Consider the following 20,735-nt stretch of genomic DNA (forward strand, 5'->3'; position numbering starts at 1 on the left):
CAACTGAGAGGAAACTGAATAGTTTTCATGTGCTGTACGCATGTGTCAAGCATATTTGGAGATAAAAAGTCACATGGTTACTACTATACTACCACAACTATTAGCCATGTTAAAAATCTAATCCTCTCTTTTCAAACTGTCTTCCATAACTATCTACAATATAAAAACAAATCCTACAACTAGCCAAGTCTGTCCTAGCACTCTTGTTAATGCAAATAAATCCTCAAAATTCTCTCACACAAAACTTTTCCATGGACTCTGGTGTGCTGAGAAGTTGCTAGCCAATATTAGTCTTTTGTCTCCACCTAGTGGTACAAGATCATACTGCACAATACTCAGATTCTCTAAGTCAGTGGTTCTCAACCAGGGGTACATGTACTCCTGGGGGTACTCAGAGGTCTTCCAGAGGTCACTAGATATTTGCCTAGTTTTACAACAAGATACATAAAAAGCACTAATGAAGTCAGTGCAAACTAATATTTCATACAGACAATGACTTGTTTATACTGCTCTATACACTGAAATGTAAGTACAATATTTACATTCCAATTAATTTATTTTATAATTATATGGTAAAAATGAGAACGTAAGCAATTTTTCAGTGACAATGTGCTGTGATACTTGTATTTTTATGTCTGATTTTGTAAGCAAGTAATTTTTAAGTGAGGTGAAACTTGGGGTTCGCAAGACAAATCAGACTCCTGAAAGGGGTCTGGAAAGGTTGAGCGCCACTGCTGTATTCAGTCTCTGAATGTCTAAGGAATGATCAAGCTGTGGAATGGAATGCATGCGAAGAAAAATTTGGAAAGAACAAGTATACTTTGAGAATCTTGAGAGGGCAGTATAACTATGTAAATCACAGTTGTAAAAAGAATGTAAGATGCAATCTAATTTCTACCCCTTTTCATGATGTATTCCTGGTACAACAGAGCCTCCTGCCAAACCTAGAAAAATACCAAACCTGCCTTGTTTAAAAGCATAATGAACAAATCTTACATCACAGACCCTGGCTAAATGTTCCCCCAAATCCTCTCTATTATGCAATTTCTGTTGAGAATAACGTGCAAATTTTGCAGGAGAGGAAAAAAAGACAAACAAATGAAGCCTCACTCCATTTTACTACCTTCATTGCGCCCACCCTCCAAGAGACATACATCTTGTCTGGATAATTCTTCTCTGCAAGAACCTGATCCAAAGCCCACTGAAATCAACAGAAAGCCTCTCATTGATTTCAGTGGGCTTTGGATCTGGCCCCGGATGTAGCTCCCTTTGGAGTCTTTCAACTCCAGTTGGCAATGAAGACCTGAGAGATAAACAATAGACTGCCTCTGCATATATTTCACAACTTTCCTGAAGAACACTGATGGACAAACCCCTAGCCAGTTACACCTACAGTTCCATTTATTTCATGCCCTCTTGCTCATGAGAAGTATACAGATGTATTATCTGCTCAACACAGTCATGCAGAAACAAGGATGTTGGTGTGCCAGTGAAGCTTTCATGAATTTGGAACTTAAGTTATTTAATTAGAAATAGTAGCACGTGACCAGTTTCCCTTAATGCATGTTATACTCTCAAAAAAAAAAAAAAAAAAAAAAAAAAAAAAAAAAAAAAAAAACCCTAAGAAATCAGGGGAAAAACAGCAAGTTCTGATTTCAGAACAAACCAAAGCATTACATATGTACCGCACATAAACAAATTCATAAAAGACTGAATTAACCTGGGAACAGTAATTAGAATATTGGAAAAGGAGGATATTATACAGCTAGATGTGGAGGATAAAAATCATTAAGCAATATCAAGGTACACTCAATTACTACTCTTTCAGACTTTCATCCTGCGGCCTACAGTTATTACCACCTCCCTCCCGCTAGCACTTCTGTATTTATTTACCTGCTAGTAACTGCGGATATTTCTTGAACTTCCCTAGCTCCTGTCAGGGAGCTATCTATCGGATACCCTTGGGCTCTACATCATGTGCATTTGCACTACATACAACTGTATCTGCAGGTGCAGTCTGCTGAGCCTAAAGTAGTGCAATACATGTAATGGTACTGTTAGCTTCTAGTGACACAGTTGTGGTATAGTATAATCAGTGTGTCTACACTTTTTTCTTCTATATCCATCACATGTAAGGTAGTTTTTATTTAACTAATCAAAACAAAAATGTTAAATGCTGTTTTTGTGCCTTTTTAATTGAATGCAAATTTCCATCCAAATTCAGCTTAAACACAAATCACAAGTAAAAAATGAATCTAGTTAATAAGAAATATATCATTCACCATTTTCTAACACAAAAAATATAAGAGTTCAGAACCTTCCTAAACACGTTAAGCTATATAATTGCTTAAATTAACATGTACAGATATAGTGTACCCACCTGGTTAGCATAAAGTTCCTAATTTAGTGTAAAAGACTATATTTGTTTGCAAATCAACATGTTTTAATTATTATTATCCCATGAGAATCAACCTTTCTTTAGGAGAATAACTAAAAAGGTACATATGCAAAACAAAATTAAGAACCAGTGATTATTTAAATTAAGGTTTCCAGCTTGCTGAAAAAAAAAATCAATCCACCCCCAAGTATATTTGCTTTAAAAAGCATTAAGATACTAAAAAGGTAAGCTTTAGCACAGTGAAATATGTACAAATCATTGCTAACAAGTAATCTGAGTCTGTAACACAAGCTAGTCATTGAGAAAGTCATACCCCAAAGTAGATGGAAGGTTTGGGTTTGTAAATGAAGCTATGTTGTTGCAGAAAGTTTGCCCAGACGCTGGGAAGAAACAATATTCTAAACTGACAGCCCTTCATCTGACAGCTTTCCAACTTGAAAGGCTGACTGTACGGAAAGCTTGGCGACCCCTACAGCCAGTGTTCAAACACCAGCACTACAGCACAAAGCACAGCAGATTCCAGCTGGAGCCCTGTAGAGTCAGCTACTGTGAGGCAGCTGGCCAGTAATAAGTAGGAGGTCTACTCCATTATTACACCTTGGTTTCTACTGCGAAGTGTCTGCTCATCACGGAAAAAGCCAAGATGTAACACAGGGAGACGCGACAAGCCAGAATGAATAGATGGGCAAATAAACCATTACTTTTTCTGGTGCCACTTAATACATTATTTTTAGGCTTACCCATAGTTTTTAGCTCCCTGGGGAAGGCAATCTCAGTTTTTACAAATGCCTTCTTTGAGAAAATGAAGATATTTTGCTAAGTAAATACAAGCTACACCATACAGACCCAGACTGCAGTCTAAGACATAGCAAATTGGAGTAACACTATGTAACAGAATCTATAAACTAAACAACTCTCCACTACCAAACCACACAGATTGGCAAACTGCAATACAGAGATGAATTAAAGAGTCAGCATTTATCAACACATCATAGCATTCAACACGCTGCAGTTTTCAACATATGCTTAAACTAGGCTCCAATACCACAGTGGTTACTGTTGGTAATGTTAACTTTTACTAAAATAATTAAAATTGGCAGATTCCTCATGAATACCTAAAACCATGGATACAATTTAAAGTTTACAGTTATAGAAGGCTGATTTTACTATATTATACAAGTGAAATGAGTTAAACTCTGATGACATTAAAGTGGGCAATAATGAAAACCAACACAAAATAAGTGGTGGTAGTGGTGGTGGTGGGTGGGGATTTTGTAGGCCAACCTTATTTTTTTGTGCATTTATGCACTGCAATCTAGCATAAAAGCCATTTCCTTTACAAACACCTAGCTTAGACAGACATTAAGTTCACAGATAGACCAACAAATGGCTTGTTCGCCATTCAAGAATTATTGTAGAGTACTACGTGAAAACAAATATTTCAACATACTACACCTGCATGATAGATATATTAAAAGACAAGTTATGCTGAGTTCATAGGGAGGAAAAAATACCTTAAGAGTTACAGTTCAGATATGTGCTGGAGAACAGAAAATAGCAGCAAACATTTTATGTTTAAAACAATGATACAAAACTGTATGTGCAGTTATGACTACATATTTGTGATAATCAGAGTCCAGACATCCCAGAGGAAGAACAGGGGCCTGAAACCTCCCAAATAAACAACTGAATGCTGTATACAATACTATTTTACTACAGTAACTCCTCGCTTAACGTTGTAGTTATGTTCCTGAAAAATGCAACTTTAAGCAAAATGACGTTAAGCAAATCCAATTTCCCCATAAGAATTAATGTAAATTGGGGGGGGGGGGGGGGGGTTAGGTTAGGTTCCAGGGACATTTTTTTCACCAGACAAAAGACTGTATTATATATGTATAAAAACAGTATAAGTTTTAAGCAAACAATTTAATACTGTACACAACAATGATGATTATGAAGCTTGGTTGAGGAGGTGAAGTCAAAAGGTAGAAGAGGGTGGGATATTTCCCAGGAAATGCCTTACTGCTAAATGATGAACTAGCACTCGGCTGAGCCCTCAAGGGTTAACACCTTGTTGTTAATGTAGCCTCACACTCTACAAGGCAGCACGAATGCAGGGAGGGGAGACAGCATGGCAGACAGAAACACACACCCTGTGAGAGAGACGTGCATTGCCCCTTTATGTACGCTGACCCCACTCTAAGTACATTGCCTTTTTAGATCAGGAAGTTGAGACAGCAGCTGCTGCCTGCAAGCTCCCTCCCTTGTCCTGAGCCCTGTCTTGTTGTCCCTCCGCCCCCTGCTCTATGGAGATAGGATAAGCAGGTGGCAGGGGGAGGGGGACACCCTGATATTAGTGCCCCCCTCCATCCCGCCACAGCAAGCAGGAGGCTCCCGGGAGCAGCTCCAAGGCAGTGGGGGGAGGGACAGATGAACTGCCGGCAATTGATAGCTTGTTGGGCGGCTGCTGCACAGGGAACTTAAGGGAGCAGGAAGCTGATAGGAGGGCTGCCGGTCCACCCTGGTTCCAAGCCCCCACCAGCTAGCTCCAACAGGCTGCTCTTTCTGCAAGCAGTAGACAAAGCAGGCAGCTGCCAAACGTTATAAGGTAACATTGCGCAACTTTAAACGAGCATGTTCCCTAATTGATCAGCAACGTAACAACGAAACAACGTTAACCGGGACAACTTTAAGTGAGGAGTTACTGTATAAATGTGTATTAAGTAAGGTCTTTTATGAAAGCCAGCAACACACTGGTCATGAATATCATTGTGAAATGTATGTATTAACACTGTGAGGAAGCATGGATACTCATTGATATTGTGCATTCAAGTCTGATCAGACAAAGGGAGAAACAGGGTTTCTCTCAGACCGGAGAGAAGGTAGCTATCTCCCTCTCCCTAATGTAAATTAGGCAATATGGAACCAAAACAATGGAAGCTCCATTTACATATGAGTCAACAGGGGGATGGGATGAACAGCAGGGGCTCATCCTGCTTCTGGAGACAAAACAATGAGTTTGGAGAAGTATAAAGAGAAGCAAGAAGCCATCACTTAATGGAAACAGAAATCTGTGAAAGGTGGATCCCTCAGCCACGTGGGTTAAAGACACTGATCTGACTGTAACAGTGAAATTGCCTGAGACCAAGATTGTAATCTGTTAAATTTTAGACATTGGAAAATGTGTTTTGTCACCATTTTCTGTTTCTATTATCCTTGCTTACTCTCACTTACATCACTATTCTTATTAATAGACTTACTTTTGGTTTTATCATAAAATCATCCCAGTGCTGTGCATTAAAGTGTGGATCCTCAGCTAAATTAACAGGCTGGTGCACGCACTGTCTCTTTAGAGGCAGTAAACTTGGTGATTTCTGTGAACGTCCAGTGATAGGAGCTGGATACTGCAGAGGAACGCTCTCCTGGGGGTTCAGGAACTGGGGTTCACTGAATGTTACCTGCAAAGCTAGGTTAAGACTGAGAGAATCTCAAGGAGTTTGTTGGTGAGGTGGACACACTGGTGTGCCAGGGAGCTGACACACAGTTTAAGCTCCAGCAAAACTCTGGCCTGGTCTACACTACGACTTTAATTCGGATTTAGCTGCTTTAATTCAAATTAACGCTTGACCCGTCCACACAACGAAGCCATTTAATTCGAATTAAAGAGCCCTTTAATTCGATTTCTGTACTCCTCCTCGACGAGAGGAGTAGCGTCAAAATCGGTATTGTTAATCTGAATTAAGGTTAGTGTGGCCGCAATTCGATGTTATTGGCAATTAGATGTTATTGGCTACCCACAATGCAACGCTCTGGAAATCGATGCTACTACAGTAGCTTGGACGCACACCACCGAATTAATAGTGCCTAGTGTGGCCGAATACATTCGAATTTATAAAATCGGTTTCCTAAATTCGAATTATATAAATTCGGATTAATCCTGTAGTGTAGACATACCCTCTCTCTTGCTGAGGCAGAGGGGTAACAGTGGCTTACGGTTTGGGGCACCCCAAGAAAGCATCACAATATTTAAAAAGTCTCTTCCAGTGAAAGTTTGATTAGAATTACACTTGAAGTGGTTTTACATCAGTTAATATATTAAAGGGCTTTTATATTTTTTAAAAACTTTAAGTTAATAAATATTAGGCCAGAGGTTTCAACATTAATGGGCCCTTGGAAATCAGAGTTTTGCCACTGTCTTCACCTGAAGTGTTTTTACAAGTGCCAAAATTAGACCAGGTTTTCAAAAGTTGCCTCTAATTTTGTGGATGGAAAAATGCAGGCAAAAATTTATATTTGCAAATCTGGTCCTTGAAGTTGGAGCTAGCAATCTAAACATACTATGGGGAGGTGTTCTTTATTAACAACTCTCCATTTATTGCTGGTTCAGCATCCAGTAAGTCAGTTTTCAACTCACTCATGCCTTATGGACAACATAAGTTTTCATCTTTTGTTTATATTACTAGAGCCACTGGCATGAAAACTGGTTCTTTGTTTAACAATTCACCAGTTCTTGCTTTTTTAAACACCACTTGAAGCCATAATCCTCTGTGACAAGCCAACTAGTTCCTGAAGAAGTGTTTATAAATGTCAAGACAAATACACTATGACCTCAGCTGAGAACATGCACCACCAGAAACAAATGAGTCAGCAGCAGCAAAGACCATGTTTCATACAAATATCCCTAGCAATATATTAAAGAAAAAGTCAGCCAGTATTTTTTCAGGATCTGAAAATGTAAGTCACTATATAGAGAGAAGGAATGTAGAATTATTTCTTTTAATCACAGTGTCATACCTGCGTGAAATATTTTCCATCATGTTTCAGGACTTTCATTGAAAGGTCAAGAATCAATCGTAGAAACTCCCACGTAGAATCTGGATATAAAGAATGAATTAGAATCTTCAAGTACTAGTGGCTTGTTAAGCATTACATAACTAATATTTAAGCACTGCTGCTGAGTATTTCAGCAGGATGATTATTTTTCTCTATCATTAGTTTAAATAAAGTGTTGATTACCAGCACTTGGGCTCCTGGGATTTTTGTCAGGTTTTTTTAGAATTTCTGAGAGACTTTGCATAGCTTGTAGTGTGAATTCCCACACTTATTTTCATGAGTTTCCACTATTCAGCTGACTGTGCTTAAAGTCAAACTAAAGTGGTAAACAAAGAAAATTTCAGGAAAAAAAAAATCAAGTCTTCAATGCCAGTAACTGGACTTTTTAAGCCCAGAATGCAAATAGAAAAGTATTTCATTACCAATAAGGTAATGCAGTTTCCACCCAGCCAAGGTCACAGAGGAAGCAAGCATGCAATCCTGAACTATGGAGGTTAGATGCGTAAGTGACATTCCCCCCTCAGCTCTAATTTTTCACACTGCAAGGTGCATATTGGTAAGCAGTTCAGGATGAAAAGCTCCAGAGTCCTGAAAATAAGAAAAATAGGCAGGAGAAAGAATGTAATGGTGATTCTTTAAGTCATTGGATGCATGCATTAAACTAACCCTCGTGAAGATTTAACTTGTTTCGCAAGCATAACTGCAATCGGCAACTCAAGCTAACAGTTATCTGTCATCTTGAAGGCATTACTGGAGAGAAATCTAAAATAGCGCCCCCTAATGAAAATATTGAGATCTTGCTGTCCTTCAACATACAGCACAATAAGACTTCAGCTTCTTCTAGCCATTCCATCCACACCGTGTCTTCTGCCAGGAAAATTCTATTCTCCATAGTTAAGGTATCTTATGTTCCCTAAAGTGTTCCATATCCATATTTTAATAGAATAGTGATATAGCACATAATAATTCTGAAGTCCTCAACTGTTTTGAAAAATGACCTCAACTTTCAGACTTGCTCAGCAACCTTCCATATTTTCTTTTTGTCTGTCTTGCTTGGGGGCTGCTATTGGATTTCTCCGCCCCCCCAAAAATGTCAATCAAGGAATAAGCAACAGCATGGGAGTTTAAAAAAAAACAACAGTAGAATTAGGACCAGGAGCCATTATAGAATGTTTGGAGACAGTTTTTTCATGCTGTGCTATGAAATCAACCCATCTTTCTCTAATATGCACTGAAAGGCAGGGTCTTTTGCAGTTATTCCATATTACTGACAAAAGGGTATTTCCCTAGTCTGCCTGCATACTGTATCCCTACTCAGTGTAATGAGTCATCTGGACTGTAATCCAAATATAGCCGAAAAATGCCCTGAGTTGGTACTATTAACACTGAATCTAAACATATCCAACGTTTGCATTCTCAAAAAAATGCTTTTTAAACAATCTATAAAAATCCTCTTTCGCACAATTTTCTCTAAGTGATATCTGGCCTGATATGAAACAAAAGCAGTATTTTAAAAATAAAAATCAGAAGCTTAAACATTGACCTTTTAGAAATGTATTCTAATATACAAAAGCCAAAAAATTATTACTCCAAAGCAGGGGTAGGCAACCTATGGCACGCGTGCCGAAGTCGGCACACGAGCTGATTTTCAGTGTCACTCACACTGGAATGAGGAAGGACATTGCTGTAATCATTCACTGCATCATAGCTAAATATAGGCCCCGATCATGCAGTTCACTGTGCATGAGTTCAGGGATGTGCCTGATGGGGTAAACTACAAGATCAAGGTCTGAGTCTTGGTGCTATTTAAGGCAGTGGCTGTCTTCAAGCAGAGCTCAGCATACTTCTGGGTTCTGTATAAAATAATTGCCAAAACTTACAGTATGACTACAGTAGTTTATATTGTACCGTCACCCAGAGAGGAAGTAAATTCCTGGGGGGCGGGAGGGAGGAGAGGGAAGAAATGCTCCAAAGAGAAAAGAAATCTGGGCAAAAAATGCTCCAAAAACGTACATGCTAGAGCAGCAACTCAAATATAGTGCGACACTATTATATTTATTTTCAAAAACATAAAACATATCTCCCTTCCTGAGAACATAAAATAGTGTGTCCCCCAATTTCATAAGACCCAATTAAAGAAAATGTACATTCAAGTTCTGTAGGTCACAAATCTATGGCAAGCTGTAAAAAACAGATTTGTGTTTCCAAAGTCTTCCATAGTTTATAAATTAGCTGTACTGTTTAAATTCAACTCGAGAAGTGGAGGTGGGGGAAAATAAAGATCCTGCTATGACATTTACTTCAAAATTTGCAAGGAAAGTACTCCTCACTTCCTCCTTCTCCCAATTCAGGAACTGAATGCTAAAATTTAGAAGTCCTGATCGTCACAATTCTTCTCTCCACTTGCATGCATGTGCACTCCTTTCCCCCCACCCCTTACTTTTCTTCCTAGTGCTCCTAATTATGAGAACATCTCTGGTCTCAAAAGAGCATGTTACTTATAGAAACTGCTGTGAATACCACCCCCCACACCCCTGAATGAGACTCTGACATGGCTGAAATAAACTCTTAGTAAGTGTACAGTTGGCTTCACTGCTGTGCAGTGACTAGGTCCCTGTCACCACCAACATCCAGAAAGGGGGGGGGGAGGGGGAGGGAAGAACGACGTACTTGTGGATATATGTCTACACTACTGCAGGGAAAAAAAGCCATGGCAGAGTCTTAGAGCCCACATCAACTGACTCAGACTCACACTACAGGGGTAAAAATAGCAGTGCAGATGTTCCCACTTGGGCTGGAGCTCAGGCTCTGAAACCCACAGTGGGGGTGGGGGGGGGGGGGTGGTCCTGAGAGCCTGAGCTCCAGCCCAAGTGGGAACATCAACACTATTTTTAGCCCTGCATCAAATGACGCAGGCTGAGATTCACTGCCACAGGTTTTGTTTTTTTGCAGTGTAGATGTACCCCATCGCTGCACTCTGCTATTTAGCTTTTGATAGAACTAGTTGTGACCCAAGAGCCTCACGGAGCTAGGCAATCCAGACAGATGCTCCGGAGTTGGAGTGTGCCTTTCACTAACCTGCAGAATGTCAGCAGGGCTGAGTAGGCCTAGAGGAGTGTGCTTGTGTTGCCCGTGGAGTTGGGGAGCTGACCCATGGCAGGTACAGACAAGGTTTCCTCAAGGTGAAGCCAGGAGTGGGGGGGGGGGGGGGGGGGGCAGAAGGGGTAGCAAGGTTCCTCACAGCCCAGAAGCATCACATAAGGTAAAAAAATCCCCCTCATTTTAACCCCCAAAATAATATTTTGCTGCAAACTGTCAAGAAAGCAAAGTGTTAAAAACAGTTAGTATAAACAAAGAATTAACCTTCTTCGGGAGATGTGGAGATTGGAACAGCTGTCAGATCATTAATTACATAATCAAACATCCTTCCTTCTTTGGCATACCTCTTCAGTACTGGAACACAGTCTTCTATTAGAACCTAAAAAATTATTGTTTTAATAAGTGATCAAAATCCTCTTAAACTGACTAGACTAATATGATGTATAGGAATTAAAATAGGGAAAGGGGTCAGAATTAAGCCTGACTTTAACATAAGGTTCTAATCTTAGCTTTTTATATCTCCATATAGAAGGCAATGCTGGGGGGATGGGGCAGCAGAGTGATGCAGCAGTGAACCAGAATTTCCATTCCCAGCTCTGTCACCGACTGCTGGGTGACCACTTAGATCATTTGTGCCTCTGTTATTCCCCATTTTGTAGATGGGGAAGTAGTTAATAGCCTCACAAGATAATTGCAAGTTTTGAGATCCTTGGATGAACGGCACTTGACACATGCAAAATATCATGCAATTTTTGCTAGTTTTTCTCCAAGAAAACTAGCTAGTGTTCAAGGATATGTCATTAGGAAGAATAACCTTGCAGTTAAGATACCGAACTATGATCCAGTAGATCTGGGCTAGTTTACCTGCTCTGACAGACATGATATGTTACATACCCTTCTCAGTAACCCTGTTTCTTCTTTTTTCCAATGGGGAGGGGGTGTAGAATATTTACTCATATGAATAGAATTTGCCAACAGATTTCAAGCAAATAATGGCACAGATAAAACCAAATTAACCCCCCAATCATGTGAACTATACCTGAGATTCTGAATGATGCACTAGCATTGATTTAAGTTTACGATTTGCATTACTTCTCAGCCAGTTTATACTGGGAGATATTAGATACCATACTCTATTTTTATATTAATATTACCTATTTTCACTCAGCTACTAACAAGGTTTGGTGATGGCAATATGCATTATTATGCTTCAAGTTTCTTTATTATTCCAAGTGTGAGTTGTAAATATTAAAAAAGCAGAGTGGGTTTGGAGATGGAGAGTTAAATATTTCAAAATTAATGGATCAGTGTTTTTAATCTAAACCCTGGTGCAAAATATACTATGATTTAGAAATGCAGATATGGATTAAACCTAAAATAGTAGGAAAGAAAATGTTAAGAAGCCAGATGGCATACAAAAAACTTCCCAAAACAATACATGCCAGATCTAAATCTAGATGTTACTTGCAATGAAGGTAACAGATAAATTACCTGATAGCATTCTCCTTTAAGATTGTCTAAGACATCTCCACATGTTTTACGCATGTATTTTTTACACCCGTCGATCACCATTTGGTCAATGTTTGATGTTAGTTAAGGAGCATTAAATTCTGTTCACCTTTTATTAACCAAAGTTTTGGGTTTTTATTCCCTTTTATCAAAGAGATACAGTCAAACTTATGGAGGAATAGTAATAGTAATATAATTTCCTGCAACATCTAGGTTTAGGAATTAATTCCCAACCTCAATTAGAGGTTTAAGATATTATTTATATTAAAAAAAAAATTCTTTCCAACCAGCACTGTTGGCACCATAATTTACCATACATTTTAAAAGCGTAATGTTTTAGTACAATGATGATAATTATTTTGGTTTATAGCTAATGAAATTTCCTATGTACAGTGACTAACAGCAAATCATATCTGGAAAATGGAACTTTGAAATCTTATTTATGAAGCCACCTTTGGATCATTTTCTTTAACTGATATCTGAGAAAGAGGATACGGTAGACACATGTGCCATCATCATTAAGAACCAAATCCTGAAGTCTTTAATCAGGTGACATTCCCATTGACATCAATGGCTTTAAGTTACCTAAATAAGAAAATCGGGATTCAGCTCAAAGTGCAGAAAATGGTGTCCCAGAGCTACGGTTTGGATTAGGAACTTGGAACTATATATTCCATGGCCAGGATCAGATCTCATAGTCAGTGCCTGCATGCTGCAGTGATTGGGTCTAAAACCATTCCTATTTTTTGGCTTAGAGAGAGCCAGTCTCCCAACATAAGTTCATATACGAGACATTTAATTTGAGGTCCCAAGATACAAAAGGAAGAGTATGCTGTATTGTTAACGTGAATGGTCATTTGTTGAAAGGATATCTCCACCATGGTGACCATCTTTGGTTTCAGTTTGACTATTTCATATAGTATACCCCCATCACCACCTCCTAGGATCAGCACTTCTTTCCCAGTGTAGTCTTCTTTCCCACTGCCCATTATGGCTTGCGTATACGCCAGGTCACTCTCTGCCAGATCTGGAAGGAACAAAGAGAAAGTTGGTCAGAAGCTTTGCATTTTTAAGTCGTTAATCACTAAATACAGTAGACCAGATGCATCTTAAAGCAATGCTGTGTATTGTCTGTGAGAAAACCAGCATGGATTTTATATTCTTCCAGAACAAAAAAAACAACATGCTTACAAATGTTAATGTTATAAAATCCTGCTCTCCAAAGTGAGGACATGCCAGAACTAAGGGCTTTCCCGGCATGGAATTTTTATGGCTACTTCCGCCCCCATACCATCATTTACTCTGCATGGGTAGATCTGCATGATGACCCCTATCAGAGTCAATGAACTCTGTGCAGATGTGACCGCAAGCAGCCAATTGCAGGTGGGGGTATTACTGCATACCCTCTGCTAATTCACTGACTTTTTCTTACACCTCAGTTAATTGAGCAGTTCCCTGGGCTATCATTTTATTAGATATATATCTATATATATCTATATATAGATAGATAGATAGATAGATAGATAGATAGATAGATAGATTATCTACACGATGCCTGCAAAGCACACCAGAGGGGTTTGAAATCACGGCAGATCTGGCAGTGTTCTTTCCTGTGGCCCTCCTCCAGACACTTGAGACAACTCAAGTGAGGGTCGCTGGTAGGCCTAGGCTTGCCACAGGAAGCACACTGTTTAAGCCCCAGTGACCGAGGCATGCCCCCGGTACTGGGGGAGGAACGGACAGCCTCTCCGGGCATGGAGAGGAACCCTACTCCTACTACACTAAAACAACTAAAAACTAGACTAAGAAACTATGTACAGGAAAACTATAGCGAGAACCACTAAAGGCACTTTGCAAAGGCAAAGAGGGCAGTCCCAACAGCCGTCACGGGCAGTAAGAAGGAACTGAAGAGCACAGGCTCAGCGGGGCCCCTTATATCGGTTCTATGTTCACGCAGCACCAGGAGGCGCCAGAGCCGAGCCAACTAGGGGAAAATTTCCGACAGCTGTGCTCAGGGCATGCACACACCTAAATCGGAATGGACATGTACAAGCACTCGAAGAAGTAGTAGTATTGATGGGGAGGTTGAGACCGCTAATTGGCTGCCCCTAGCTGGCCTCAACCAAAGAAAATCAGTTAAAGAGAAAGCAAGTGGCCAAAGGCCCAAATATTTTAAAGGGGAAAATAAGCCATCTAACAAGGTTATGAAACCCTAAGGCAGACTAGGGAAAATCATTTCATTTGTCCTTTAAAATAATGGGCAGTTGTTTAGAAGATGGATGGCTGAGTTTGCTTTCCTGTCCCTTAAAGTAACTGTCAGAGGTTGCATAGCCTGGGAAAGGGTTAAATAAATATAAGAGAGATCTCTTCACTATTCTCTGAAACTTTCTGTTTGATACTTTGAAAAAAATGCCTTTAAAACACACACACACACACACACACACACACACACTCTCTCACTCACTCCCTCCAAAAACTCCACACAACATCCATGGGAAACTAACAAAGGTGTGTTCTGATAAGATAGAATCCAAATAACCTACAGCTTCAGACCAACAGCACATTGTAACGAGACCATACTTACTAACATCCCCACTGAGGATAAGAATATTCCCAAACTGTTTCGAATGTAGAATTTTAATATTCTGATAAGGCGACTCTTCATCATAAACAACCTCATCTATGTCATACTCTACCAAACGCCCATCAGCCGTGGGCCAGTATCTATCAATGGCTTCTCCTCTCACAATTGCTGGCAATCTAAAGAAGGGAAAAACAAAAACTATTCACAATTCAATCTGAAAGTTAACAAACATTCCTCATTCTCCTTTAATTTAGCATAAATGCAGTACATGAGAGATACTCTCCCATCCCCATAGTACTTAACATTTTCTTATCATCATTAGGAACGCAGTACTACATAACTGAATGTAGTGGACACCTACTCAAATACATGTTTAATCTACGATTTTGCAAGAAAATACTATCCAAATAGTATTCATACAAAAAAATAAAAATCTGCTAATGTGATTTTTACATTTTTCTTGTATTCAGTAAGATTGCACTGTCTACAAAGTTATTCCAATTTGTGTGTAATGCTCAAGAAGGTTATTTTAAATATTTTAGCTAGCAGTCAAATATACAAGGATTGCTAGTGTCTACAGGAGAATCTGGGTGTTGGTACTTTAATTTAGCACTATTTTAGCAACCTGTGTGTGAATCAGTCTTTTATAGAGGGGAAGAGGATTTGTGTAACACTAGACACTTAATTTGAAACTAGAAACTGAAATTAATGACACAAATGCAGAGCATGGGCAAAAAGACACCAAACAAGTTTAAGCACTGTCTGCCTTTATTCTTAACGTAGATGTGAAACACATTTGGATGTTTTCACCAGAATTTGCATTCATTTCTGAAAGTCTGGCTCAGATATGTAACCTCAAAGTTGGATGAATCTAATAAGTAATTTTACAATTTCTTAATCGAGTATAAATTCAGTTTTAAAAAATGAGTTAGCTTTAAAAAGACAAATTCACATTCAATGTTCATGTTAAGGTGACACCAAGAGATCACAATGCTTTTGTTAAGCTTCTGTGCAAAAACACTGATTTAATTTGTTTCCTATTGAGGAGAATTAAGCTTTTTGAAAAAATAAATGAATTCATCTTTTGAATTTCCAGTGATTCTAAAGGACAAAAATCAAAATTATACCTTCTGAGAGACACTAGATGGCAATACACGGTGGGAGAAAGTAAAAAAATAAAAAAATATATATATTACACACACATACACACGCACAAATATGAGAAGGCAAAAAAAAAAAATCAGGAACTGCAATTTCTGGCTGTTCTGCGTCCAGAGTGAAAGACCTTTGCTGTCCTTATAAAATTAACACACATGGACAAGATAGCCTCACCATTTGAGCACATCAAAATATCAAACAAATTAAAATACTATTTTCTCCACTTTTTTATTTATTCAACTCAATTGTTATGAAAATATTTCAGACTACTTTTTCTTTATTTTGGATTCCCTTTCTCTCTTCATGCACCATAATTATTACATAGTATACAAAGGATTAGTATTACAGAATGGCTTAAGCTATACACAATTTAACAAGCCTAGTGGCGATATTTATCAATTCTGAAATAAAACCACCACATTTGTAGGAATTGAAAAAGCAGACATGCTCCCACTAATAAATATATATATTACATACACACACTGACTATTTATAGTTTTTTATAAAGGCAATAATTTATTATTGGTGATTTTAATAGCCTCTTAGAAACTTAAAACTGAGTTTCCTTACAAACTCCACCACAGCACTATAGAATGGGTCTGGGAACCAAAAATCTCTCATTTAAAAAAAAGTCGTGGAATTTGCTAGATACAAAAAAGTCAATTTTGCACCTACCAATCTTGACAGTGTTTCTTTGAACAGGTATTTATTGTAGAAATTAACTGCCATATGAAATTTTCAAATGAGTATACAAAAATATATTTACATATACGCATCTGTTTGAATAAATCTGAGGATTAGAAACAAAAATTAACAGTAAATCAAAAGGTACGTCCACAGACCTGTCCACTACACTACAGGATCAAAACCAAATTGCGTCAATCCAGAGTGATTCCCTGACTTCAGAAGAATTGGGCCCTACTTACACCTGTGTAACAAAGCAGGATTTGACTCACTTTCAATGTTAATATAAATCAAGTTAAAAGGTGATGATACATTAAAAATAACATACCGCTTTACCCTTTTGATACTGCTGTGAAACAACTCTTTCATTTTTTCTTCTATCTTATTTAGTAACTGTAAGAAACATGAAAGATGTTAAGTTTACAAAAGGTCAGAAATACACTTCCCCACCCCAATACAGTAATTTGAAATAGTGTTAAATAAGGTGTAAAAAGAGTCTCCCTGTGGTGCCTATACAGCTGGGATGGGGCCACTGGCCACGCCCAATTATCACCCCGAGGTCAGGTCAGCCCAGCCCAGCCCAGCCCCCAGCCTTTTAGGGTATGTCTACACTGCAATTAGACACCCGCGGCTGGCCCGTGCCAGCTGACTTGGGCTCACCAGGCTCAGGCTGTGGGGCTGTTCAACAGTAGTGCAGACTTCCAGCTCAGGCTGGCTGTGGGACTCTAGGACCCTGTGAGGTGGGAGGGTCCCAGGACTCAAGCTGCAGCCCGAGCTAGAACACCTCCTACACCACAATTTATCAGCCCCGCAACCCGAGCCCCACAAGCCCGAGTCAGATGGCCTGAGTCAGCCTTGCAGGGCTGAAAACTTGCAGTACAGATGTTCAGGCTTGGGCCTGAACGTCTGCACAGAAATTTTACAGCCCCACAAATCCAAGTCAGCTGACCTAGCCAGCCACAGATGTTTAATCACTGAGTAGATATATCCGACAGGTAAAAGCCCAGAGCCAGCAGAACTCCAGTTAGCAGTCCATGAGTTTCTTAACTTACGGCTTGAGTATCTACACTCATTTGTAACCCCAGGTTAGGAATTGTTGAACCCTGGGTCCCAACCTGCATCTACACTGCATTATGTGGGCCTGAGTCCAGCCACCCAATTTTCCTAGTACCCTCCCAACACATGGCCTCTCTAACCCTTGGTTCATGGTGTAGTGTGGGAAACCTTGAGTGACCACCATACGACTGGCAAGAGGACAAAGAAAGTCAGCACATGGGAGCGTGGAATGCCTTTGGTGGACAAGTTCAGTGGGGCTATGTCTACCCTGTAAAGAAACGGGTCTCAAACCCTGGATCCTGGCTTGACTCAGGCTCGTGGAGTCCTGAGAGCCTGGGTCCAAGCCCTAGGTTAACACAATTTGTGTTTAGATGGAAGGAAGGGGTTAGGCTTGAGGCTGAGTTTGAAAGAGGTCAGTAGCACCACCTTACTTTGGGGGTGCCTGGGTAGCAGCTTTATGGACTCTTGGCCAGGTGGCCAAGCCAGTCTCTCCCTCCTCGGGGAGTGAGGGAGGAGCAAGAGAGGTGTAGGACCTCTGGCATTGGGAGGTTCCTCCTAATGCTTCAGCAGCCACTTCCTTCTCAGGGCTTCCTCCTTGCTGATGACAGCTTCCTTTTTACCATGCATGACTGGCATAGCTACCTTAGCACACAGAGCCCACACTGGCCCTGGCCCTTTCAGTGCGGTGTTTACACACCCTGTTACACTGGGTATCTCAAGAGGAAAGTAATGACACAGCCTTTCACTTGTAAGTTACCAATACAGATCTGGTCAACGTTATGACAATATGAAGCCAATGTGAAGTTAGCAGTCTCAGCCCAATTCCTAGTGAACAGCATCCACATTACAGCAGCTACAATCACAATTGGCACATTTATTGACAATATCAGCCTACGGGCCAAGGATCAAATGGGCATACAGAGGCTCTCTAAGTAAAAAGGTAGTTGATTCTCCAACTTGGCATTCAGACACAGCAGCATGTGGAGGTTGCACTACCACTAAGCAGTGTCACCTCCGGATGGTGGGAATAAGGCGTTTCAGTTGAACAGCAGTTGCAGTACAGCTCTCCCAAACTGGGCATCTGACCTGGCTGCTAACTTAAGGGCATGAAGCTTGACAAAAGTCAGTGGGTTACTCCACACTGCTGCCTTGCAGATATTCCTGAAACTGGCAGAAGACACAGTTTGTGCCCTGGTGGAGTAGGCCTTCATATCTGGAGGGAGAGGTACATCAGCCATCTGGTGACCTATCTAGATAAAATGTCCTAAGCAGCCTCATATGGCCACAAAAAGACATCCTGAAAGATTTAGTTCTATTAATATACTAGAGCAAGTATGTGTATATATACAGAGAGAGAGAGAGAGAGAGAGAGAGAGAGAGAGAGAGAGAGAGAGAGAGAGAGTGAGTTCTTGAGTCTAAATCAGGTAGACAGAGTTAGGCAGACGATTTAGCCAACACTAAGAGGTAGTGGATTGGACGCCACGGTACGGGTGGTAAGAGGTGAGGGGAGGGTGGCAGCCACTTTTACTCTTGCATGAGAGCACAAGGAGGTAACAGGATGCATGGCCAGCCCCAACAGACACTGCTATTCAAAAGACTCAGATCTTGTGGACACATGAACTTATAGTGGGATCCACACTGACATATTCAAAGAAGCTGTTAGGATTTCTTTTATGTGCTTTGAGACGGCTAATGGTATACTTACATGATCAATTTCATCTCTTCCTTTCATATCATCCCTGTGGCTCTGCAGATCCACCAATACTAATCCATGAGGGTAAATTCTCAGATTGGAAAAACTACAAAGCAAAGTTACAGTGATTAGGATTTCATTTATTAACAACATTGTGGTTTACCAAGAGGAAAAACTGTTTCTTAATACAATGCAATTCAGAAGTCTGGTAATTTTCCAGCTCCACTGTCAACAAATGATTTTCTCTCTCTGTTTCTTTCAAAAAGTAACTGAACAACAAAGAGAGTTGACAGAGGCATGCCAGCCACCCTATAAGGATCATACAACTAATCTTAAAACAAACAAACAAACCGCAGCAGTGCATAAAAACCAACACAGACATAACAAGAAGGAAAATGCACTGCACATTATCATATTCAAAGAATAGAGACTGATTTGTTGAGAGAGTTAGAGTTAGATATTTAAAAACAAAACAAGTTTCAGAAAACAATTAGCTATTCCCTTCCCTTTCACTTCAAGAGAACTTAAAGTATTAGAGCCACTTCATGCAGACAGCTTTCATGTTAACAGATTAATGACTATTCATAAGAAATAAAAAGCGTATTGTGGGAGGCGGGGGGGAGAAGATGACCACACACAATTAAGTGACAAAACGAGTACTAAATAAAGAGCGGGTAACTAGTTTCTACAAGTTTAATTACTGGAAACTTTTAAAGTGATTAAAAGTTTCCAGTAATTTTAGCTTTAAAGCGATTACCCTAAAAACTAAAAAGGGAGAGGCCATGGATGACATGAACTGAACCAACAACAACAAAACCATTTGCTCTATTCTAGAGGCCATTTGCTTTGGATATCAGTGGGGTTTGGTTTGTTGGGGTTTTTTAAGCAAAGAAGAGAAGGCCTTTAAGATGGAACTCCAGTCCCTTTAAGAGAGAGCCTACAATGTCTCAGTTCACCAAAGTCTCTATTACAGGACCTGACTTAGGAGAAGGATATGCAGCATAATCCCTTTGGAGTAATTTTTTTTTTAAATCTACAGTAACGTCTATAACAGGGGTAGGCAACCTATGGCACGTGTACCAAAGGCGGCACGCGAACTGATTTTCAGTGGCACTCACACTGCCCGGGTCCTGGCCACCGGTCAGGGGGGCTCTGCATTTTAATTTAATTTTAAATGAAGCTTCTTAAACATTTTAAAAACCTTATTTACTTTACATACATCAATAGTTTAGTTATATATTATAGACTTATAGAAAGAGACCTTCTAAAAACGTTAAAATGTATTACTGGCATGCGAAACCTTAAATTAGAGTGAATAAATGAAGACTCAGCACACCACTTCTGAAAGGTTGCCGACCCCTGGTCTATAAAGTACTTTTAAAAATATGCAGATTTGTAGTTTTCCCTCTGAACCAGGTGGTATCAGAAACAGTCCACCCAAGGCCTTTCCCACTAATATTTAAGACTAACACCATTAAAACCATGGTTCACCAAAGCCACTGGACCAGTCTTTTTCCTCCTACTATCTAGTAAATAACTTCTGCATAATAAGCAACCTGATAGTTCAGTTTGATGGAGGAAAGTAGACGAACAGTGATGTGATAGATCAGCCGTGGCCAAACTGTGGCTTGTGAGCCACATGCAGCCCTTTTACAGTTAAAGTGCGGCTCATGGACCCCGCACGCACCCTCCATTCTCTGCCTACCAGATGGGGGGAGGGA

The 20,735-nt window shown here is 39.9% G+C and overlaps 1 protein-coding gene across 1 annotated transcript in view; it reads right to left on the reverse strand.

The window, feature by feature from the left end:
- Positions 1–20,735, reverse strand: part of SMS (spermine synthase) — a 77,906-nt gene that overhangs the window by 16,839 nt on the left and 40,332 nt on the right. The window contains exons 3-9 of the mRNA XM_065402689.1: positions 19,027–19,120; positions 16,594–16,658; positions 14,424–14,599; positions 12,712–12,866; positions 11,822–11,911; positions 10,595–10,709; positions 7,193–7,272 (exon numbers count right to left, since the gene is read on the reverse strand). Coding sequence (XP_065258761.1) covers positions 7,193–7,272; positions 10,595–10,709; positions 11,822–11,911; positions 12,712–12,866; positions 14,424–14,599; positions 16,594–16,658; positions 19,027–19,120 — 775 coding nt within the window. The remainder of the gene's footprint in view (positions 1–7,192; positions 7,273–10,594; positions 10,710–11,821; positions 11,912–12,711; positions 12,867–14,423; positions 14,600–16,593; positions 16,659–19,026; positions 19,121–20,735) is intronic.

This window comes from Emys orbicularis, chromosome 1 (assembly GCF_028017835.1).
Source record: "Emys orbicularis isolate rEmyOrb1 chromosome 1, rEmyOrb1.hap1, whole genome shotgun sequence".
Classification (NCBI taxonomy): domain Eukaryota; kingdom Metazoa; phylum Chordata; order Testudines; family Emydidae; genus Emys; species Emys orbicularis.